We start from the raw sequence: 8,470 nt of genomic DNA on the forward strand, positions 1-8,470 counted from the left end.
GCGAGGGCTACTTTGTCTTGGGCCATGAAAACCCTAGGTGAGGCCATTGGGGCAGTGCCAATCACTGACAAGGTTGTAAGGGCCCTTTACATACCAAACGACAACAAATGTTTTTAAATTTTTTTTAGATTTTAGGCAAACTAAAAATATATTGATGTTTTCCTGGAAAATTACTTTTTGAAAAATATTTTTCAAGGAAAAACAAAGAATAGTTTGGTTCATCTGAGATTGCTATTGCAGATCAGAGAATCCTCGATGGAGCAATAAAAATCCACTTGGGATAGGAAAACACATAGTTTATGAATCAAATTGGTAAAAGTAGTACAAGGATAGGATTGAACGAATAGAAAATGTTGTTATCTTTTATCTATAAATCTCAGTAAAATCATAAAAGATATGAAATCAACCATCAAAGTGCACGAGCCATAAATGTCATGCCGTGTTCAAGTGAATACATATGAGGTTCGCCTCTTTGATGAAATTTATGGGTATTGAGTAAACTTATCGATAATTGAAAGTTGAGATTTGAAAATTTGAGGAAAAAAGTTCAAAACCGAGAAAAAGATCCAAGATAAAGTTCGAATTGGTCCGGACTGGACTGAGAAATTTCGGTTCGAGCCTCCTTTTTGTTTTTCCGGGCCGCACTAAAGACTAGGCCGAGATAAATCAGGTCCGGTCTGTTCGGGCCGGGCCAAGAAAGCCCTCTTTGCTCGTCCAGCCGGGTGGGTCAGAATGGGCCGGAGACATGACCGAGCAGGTCCTTTGGGTCGGGTCCTAAACGGGTTTGATGACCCATTTCCTCGACCCGAACAGGTCCTTCAGCTCGGGCGCTATTATCGATCCAATCTTAGTTAATCCGAGTCCATACAACCTTAAATTTTCCACAAATTAATATCTTGTTATCATATCCACGTCGATTATGCGTGTCATTGCGTTTCCCTGTGGTTACAAAGCATTTATCAAAATAGATGAAGACGACCGTGTAAATTCATGTAAATTCATAAAGGCTCCTTCACACATGCCTTATCCTGCCGGGTGGAGTTTAGGTCCAAGTCATGTTTTCTTGTCCTCTCAAGAATTTGTCATTCTTAATAAGAAGAGACCATCGGTGTCGGAGGGAAGCTAAAAAGATTCTTGGGCGTGAAGAACCAGCTTTGATGAGATATACCAAGATCGGGATTTCGAGTTTCTCTCTCTTGTATACTATGGTTAATTCGACCTGACTTAGCCTCCAACCTCTATGGATGAACGCAAATTTACGTCTGCACGCATTGAAATTACTCTTACACATTAGAGACGTCTGTGAGTGCTAGCCGTCTGTGAGTGCTAGACGACTATGATGCAGAACCAACGTAGCTGAGACTTGCTCGGTAAAGGCCACATCACAGAGACGAATCAATTCGAACTCAGAATTTAAGCAAGGTCTCTGTGAGGTAGAGAAGATGGTCGATGGTGATTAATGTGCAATTTGTTATTGGTTTTGGTTTGAGAAGTCTGTAAAATCCAGAGAAGGGACGATCTAAAGCAACAAGCTAAAGGGCATGATTTCTTTCTCTCTTTTTTGCCTGGAAATATGACTGCATTGATTAGCTGGTGGAGTAGCGCAGGAGGAAGAGATGGTGCTGGAATGAGAAATGCTATTCTACTTGCAGAAGGAAAAAAATAAGAGTTAACTCCTTGAAATAGCCATTCTCATGGGAAGTTCCTTCCAAATTTCTGAGTGATCAGTGAAGTCATGAACTGAACGTTGGAATAGTTTCTCCAGCATAAGGAGAAGACAATAGAATAATTAGCTTCTCGATTTGTTGCATGTACGTTATATCAGGAACAAATAAACCCTACCAATTGCAAGATGCTCTGCGAAATCAAAGCAAGTCATAATAGGTCGAACCATCCAAAGTGCCAACTTCTGTCGTGAGGAGTTCACATGTTCTTGAATCAGAGCAGGTGGGTGACAAGTAGTTTAGTTTCAAATAGCTACAGAGCATTGTACATATAATAATCACAGTATAGTACATGATAACATGAAAAGTCAGTCCAATGCAGACCCCTTCTCTTTTCGATTTTCTTCCCCCTTCTTATACATGGGCTATCATGGGATTGCCATCATCAAGAATCAGAAACGTAATATATATATTTATATGTAGATTATGACTGTACATTCAATTGATGTTTACCAGAAATTATCATCGACGGTGGCCAGGGATGACTTATCTGGTTCGCTTTCTACCTCTTCCTCCATCTCCAGCTCCAGCTCCCCCGAACCGAACTCGGACATCTCAGTATCAGCAAGGTTCTTCAGATCAACCACCGAGAGCTCGTCCAAGTGCCTGACCACCAGATCTGCAGCCCCAAGTTCATACACAGGATGCTTGCTAGCAACAGCCACACACTTCATCCGTGCATCATGGGCAGCCTCGACCGACTGATTAGAGTTGCCGAACAGGATGCAGCGCTCGGGTATGAACTGAAGAAGCTGCGCCGCGTACATGAACATCTCGGGATCGGGCTTCCCCCTGTAAACGTCCTCGGCAGCTACGATGGCATTGAAATACCCTTCAATACCAATGTCTCCAATGGCATTTTCGACAACCTTTTTGGGGCGGGTGGAGACCAGTGCCATCGGTATCTTGTAATGCATCAGAACATTGACAAACTCTCTTGACCCATCTCGTAACCTGTAAACTCCTCCCTGTAAGGCCTGGTAAATCTCCTCCTTTCTTGAGGCCATTCTCCTCAGCTCAGCCGGATCTCTCGACCAGCAAAGAACTTCGGAGATAGCTTGCTCATTCTTCATGCCTTCTATCCGCCGGAGGATAAAAGCAGGAGGATGGGACTTCCCTTCTTCTTGGGAAAGAGCCAGCCAAGCTTGCTTCTCGAGATCTGGATTGTCTTCGACTAAAACACCCTCCCATTCAAAAATGGCTCCCAACCAACCACAACCCATCCGCTCCTGTCGAAGCAGTGGGTTATGCAGTGACGAATCGTCAGCCCTATTCTCGGGCGGCCACAAACCAGGCTTCCTGTCAACATCCAAGCCACTCTCATAATTCAAGTTCTGTTGAATTCTCTCTGCTTCCCTGTATGAATACGCCTCTTTCGTCAACTCCATGGCGAGGGCCTTAATTGAAGAAACTGATGCTGCATCGACTCTCACCCTGGGCAAGACAGAATTGACCATCCTTCTTCCTAAGAATGTGATTGAAGGAAACCGACACATATCAGGGGATCTCCTCCTGCAAGAGGCATCCTTGACAGGAATTCTGCCATACAATACCCGGTGCCCGAGAAGAGAAGTGGTAGCAACCGATTCCGCCATCCTAACTCGACGAAAGTCGCTAGACACAACGCAAATCCTGGTCTCTTTAACTTAAATTTCTCTCTAGCCACAAGACGATACCGCAGTCCTGTTCGAGCTGAGCAAGGGACACCAAAACAGGATCGAACTCCACACCTATCAACCCTTCCCCACAGTCGTCCCCAAATCCACAGAACCCAAGCGGATGCTCACTCAGAATCCAGCAACGCCACCCGTGTTCAACAACGAACCAATCGAAGACCCCTTACTATTATTAAAAGTCCGAACAAACCCAAAAGAGGCAAAGAACAACCCAACCTCCACACCAGGAAAAAGTCCCAACTTTACAGTCAAAGAACCATCTTTTGCCCTCCCCTCCAAGCCAAATTCAACCACAAATATACCCCCGAACGCTAAACGATCGAAAAGCCAAAACCCAGAAGTCCCGACAGCAAGAAAAGCCAAACCAACACGCAAACCTAACAACACCCCCCCGCACAGCTCCGAGGGCCTCGAATTGGCGAACCAGCCGCACTCGCGAGCAGCCAATCGGACACCGAAACTACCAGGAAACGGACAATTTACAAAAGAGATTGGGATTGCTTTCTGTACACTGTATATACACGCGGCAAGCCCGGAAGGCGAGAACAGGAAGAAGAAGAGGGAAGAAAGAGGGCGCGGAACCTGGTGAAGGGGGGGAGAGGGAGGCTAGATATGCTTCACCGGGGATGCAGGAACTCAGGGGGGGCCCGAAGAGAATGCGTGGCGGAGAGATTCCTCTTCGGATAGGAGAGGAGGAGGGTGGAACGGGTAAGGAAAAAGGATGAATCTTTCGCGTTTTCTGGTGCAGGGACAGGGGAAGGGGCAACGGGGAGTGACGCAGCTTGTGGTTTATAATAACGCGACGAGACAGCGCCGGCGGAGGAAAACGGACACGTGTCGGTGGGGGCCGGTAGAGGTCGGCCTTGTCGGTTTCCCTTCGTCTCTCGACTCTCCGGTAAAGGATGTGGCCGACGGACGGACGGACGGTCGGACGGACGGACGACGGCCAAAAAAAAAGATAATTTTTCATAATTTAGTCCTGCCCCTCCTGAATCTTCAATTCCGTGCAATCGAGTACTTTCGATCCACAAATCACGTGAAATTAAATTCTTTTGCTGCTATGCGTGCGTTGTGCAAGATAATGTTTCTAAATGGAGAAATCAAAGAACTGTAGAGCAATAGACCTTTTATTTTCATTGGATTTCTTTGGCTTTTTTGAAATTGGCTTTGTACTATGGGGTTTTTATGGTGTTCAATTCTTACCACGATATTGTGATGCCATCTACATGATTAATTACTTAAAGCGCGATTACATTTTTCAAGGTTATCTATATCGGTTGTGAAAAATCATGATTTGATTTTATGATACGGAGTATTTACACCTTTTTAGTGACTTTATCTAAAACTCCGGTTTATTGATCTTGCTTGTGTTTTAAGTTTTTCCTCGTCGCCTCAAATAATAAATAGAGGAGAAATAAGAAGGTGAGAAACGTGCAAGTCTCCTGCCAGGGGAAGGTCCACATGGGGTTCGAGATATGTGGAGTATTTCTCGAGATCTCAGCAACCTACGCCGAGTAGGAATGCTTAATTAATTTAAATAGGCAGAGATATTTTCGGTATTTATTTTCCTCCCTTTGCTTATCGTTTATTCCAAAAAAACAAAAAAAGAATGAAAGAAAAAGTCTGAATTGCAGTATCCGGTGAGATAAGGACTTCATCCAAAGGAAATACGATAACTTACATGGATTATTTTATAGTAAATCTAGATATGTTGAAACGAGTCATGGAAGGACTAAATTGTCATATGGATAGTTATATTCTATAAACTAATCATAAATTGATTTAAAATGACAAAACCCAAAATGATATAGGTGTTAAGTGGATTCTCAACTTATTTAAATTCATCCCACCTTTATAGCTTTCTCTAACCTTTATTCGATCTCCGTACGCTTAAATTAGTTTGGGTATAAATTTCCCACTTGCTCGCATTAGTTTGGGTATAAATTTCCTTAGATGGAGTTAAGTATGGAAGCTTTTTATCAATATGGGTTGCTAAATTTATATTACATAAAAATAAGTCAAAAATGGTTAAGTGGTTTGCATTAGCCTAAATCATTTTCCACCCGACCTACTCATTTGACAACTCTAAGGGCGCGCATGATAAAATTTATACTTCTATATTTCTATGTTTTTCATAACATGTTTGGAATAGAAATCCATTTGGTAATACAATTTAATTTTTCCCTTTTTTGAACAAATTTTTATTCCATAAATAGATTTGAAGAATAAATCAGAAGCTAAAATTTTTAATTTCTTAATTTCTGGCTATAAATCAATTTCTGTTTTAGAAATTTTGTCACACACACTCTAAGTAAATCTAACGAATACTTTGATCTTCTCTAATTGTGGTTGGTGTGGGGACTATATTTCGCATAAGCCCATTAATATCCATACAGATAAGTGCTAATACTATGGCTAATGACCTATATAATAATCCTCAGCAGCTTCTGAGATTCTTCCAACAGAAGGCACTACGAAAAAGTCAACGGACCGACCAATTCCCCGTTTCCACTCTGGTTGCCTAACAAGGGCAAAAAAACTAGAAGGTCGAGCAATGGTTGAAGTTTCCAAATTTGACTCCTAATATGGCAGTTCGAGACCTCTTTATCGTCGCATCTGCTACTTGAAAAGGAAATCAACTAGTTAGCAGCTTCAATATAGATTCTCTTCTTCTTCTTCTTCCTTTTTATTTTTATTTTGGATACTACCGAGGAAAGATGACATGGTCCTAAAGGTCTTAAACGGCTGCTAATTTTGGTTAGAAATCGGTGGATGTGGAACCATGCTGTCTAGATGGCTGACATTGATTGAGCTACAAAAATAGTGATATTTTGTCAAAATATTATGAGCGGGAGATATTGTGATTCGCATATGGGATCCATCGTGTCCAATAAATATTTAACTATTCGATCAATTTGCGGCGAATTAACTTAATTTTATTCTTTGTTAGGCAAGCCTTAGATTAATTTTTTTTTTTAAGTTCCACGCTATTCATACACAACACTCACTCTCAGACTTTTGCCCTATTTCCTGTAGGGCGTGGGAGTCGAAATCCATTCCTGAAACTTACACGTCCCCATCCTATCCTAAAAAGATGGGAATTTGAAACCTCACCTCCCTCTTTCATATTGGAAGAGTGGTCACTGGGGCGAATCCTAGTAGTTAGCCTTAGATGAAATTGAAAACCATTAAAGTTTTATATTCGACCTTCGCGAGTCATTTGCACAATAAAAGGCATGTGTTTGTTTTGCATATCAATGTCTAGTTGAAAATGAAAACATTTGGTCATGAATGTTTTATCCAAGCAACGCCATTTCTTACATTGCTTTTAGCACATTTTCATGCGCACCTCAACTCTTCCCCATTGGAAGTTGAAAGGTTAAAGGCACGAATATGTTAATTTGCTATGTATTTTTTTAATTTCCTTTTCTTTTGATACGGTGATATTCGAATCGCCAGTCACTTCGCAGGAATTAGATTAATATTTTTTCAATCATAATTTCGCAAAAGCACTTATTTCTTCCGCCATTTACGCCCACAACCCCAATCCTTTAGGGGATCCAATTTCTCGTCCTTCTACGACACAATTTCATTTTAATCTTCCTCCCAATTTATTAATTTTGCGGTCGATGCAGGGAACGGGGACAAGCAATGACAACCCGAAGATTCCATTCCGCACGCTGCAAATTAGCAGACAAAACACGAGTGGACCCGATCGAGAATCGTGGACGGTTCTTCCGCTACGGGCGTGCTCCGGAAGCGACGACCGCTACTTTTTTTAGGTGTTTCGGATCGTGACGCGACTTTTCAATCGCGAAAAAATTGTGTTCTACTAGAGAACAAATTTTAGAAATATTGAATCACGTTGTTCTCCAGAAAAAAAAAAACTAAACTTTTTTTGAACCCGCCTCTCTAATCACTGCGCGTTTCGTGCAATAAGGTTTTGTCCTTTTCTTTTTCTCCTTCGAATCTTGCGATTCATGCGTCTTAACTTTTTTTCACCCGAAATAGTCAAGACCTTTTGGAACGAATTAAAGGCGTCGAAAACAATGCGCATGCTTTTACTGTAATTTTTTAAAATTCAAATAATGCTTTTAATTTAAGATTAATGTTACAAAATTGTACGTAATTAAATTGTACTATTAAATTGCTGAGTTGAATGACACATCACAATTAACGCTGCATCAATTTTGGAATTTTGCCTTCCGGTTGCTATAAATTTATGTTATTAATCAAATGACAAGGGGTAAATTAGTCATAGTTGTTTTGAGTTAAATTTATTATAAATGTATTAATTTGAAACTTTTTTTGGTCAAAAAATTACTTTGGAGGTAACCTTGAGTTTTTCATGACATCAATTTTTCTAGCTTATTACGGAGAAGTTGATTAGTAACTTCCAGAAAAAATCTACATATAAAAGGGCACAAGAGTGTACGAAATAATGTGCAACGAACCAAACTCTTCTACAGGAATCCAATATCCAAGATTGCGTCCGATCGACATGAATATGGGCAGATTCGATTTCGGCCACACGATCTAAATTTACGGCGCGGGTCCGAATTTGGAATGCGAACTCGCCCTTGGACTTTCCATGGTGGGGAGCACGCCAGGCGCCAATCCGGGTCATACGGGTTTGGGTCACACGTTTGGGCCGGTTCAGTCATTTGGTGGGCCTAATTGGGCCCGTCTACAAATCTTTGTTGGACTTCCATGGAACGGGACTCGCATTCTCGAAGTTCAAAGCCCTGGCTACTTTAACTCAATCGAGTAATAAAACGTCCCTTCCGAATCCGACTCGGCTATGAAGTTGAGATCTTTGATCTTGACTCGACTCTAGTTCAACTCGGTTGTAATCAAATTATGAATAAACTAAAGCTTTAACTCGGGGTCAATTTATTTTTTGGTCAGAAAATGAAATACATTGTTCATTAAGAAAAGCGATAAATGGGCATCAATATAAAAGCGTTTCTAAAGTGCTCTGAGAGGAAATAATACCCAATTTAAATGTGGGAAATATCTCTTGTGGGCTTCGGTAATCCAATTTGTTACGAAGTTGATCTCTCTAAAATG

At 41.3% G+C, this 8,470-nt stretch overlaps 1 protein-coding gene across 1 annotated transcript; it reads right to left on the reverse strand.

Annotated features, from left to right (window-relative positions):
• Positions 1-1,915: 1,915 nt before the first annotated feature.
• Positions 1,916-4,157, reverse strand: LOC104441750 (5-amino-6-(5-phospho-D-ribitylamino)uracil phosphatase, chloroplastic). Its single transcript, XM_010054961.3, has one exon. It carries the CDS (start codon positions 3,317-3,319, stop codon positions 2,174-2,176), a length of 1,146 nt encoding a protein of 381 aa, XP_010053263.2. The 5' UTR covers positions 3,320-4,157; the 3' UTR covers positions 1,916-2,173.
• Positions 4,158-8,470: the final 4,313 nt, after the last annotated feature.

Source organism: Eucalyptus grandis, chromosome 4, assembly GCF_016545825.1.
Source record: "Eucalyptus grandis isolate ANBG69807.140 chromosome 4, ASM1654582v1, whole genome shotgun sequence".
Taxonomy (NCBI): Eukaryota; Viridiplantae; Streptophyta; class Magnoliopsida; order Myrtales; family Myrtaceae; genus Eucalyptus; species Eucalyptus grandis.

Coding starts and splice junctions, on each gene's coding strand:
- LOC104441750 (XM_010054961.3), bottom strand. CDS start 3,319: ATGGCGGAATCGGTTGCTACCACTTCTCTTCTCGGGCACCGGGTATTG.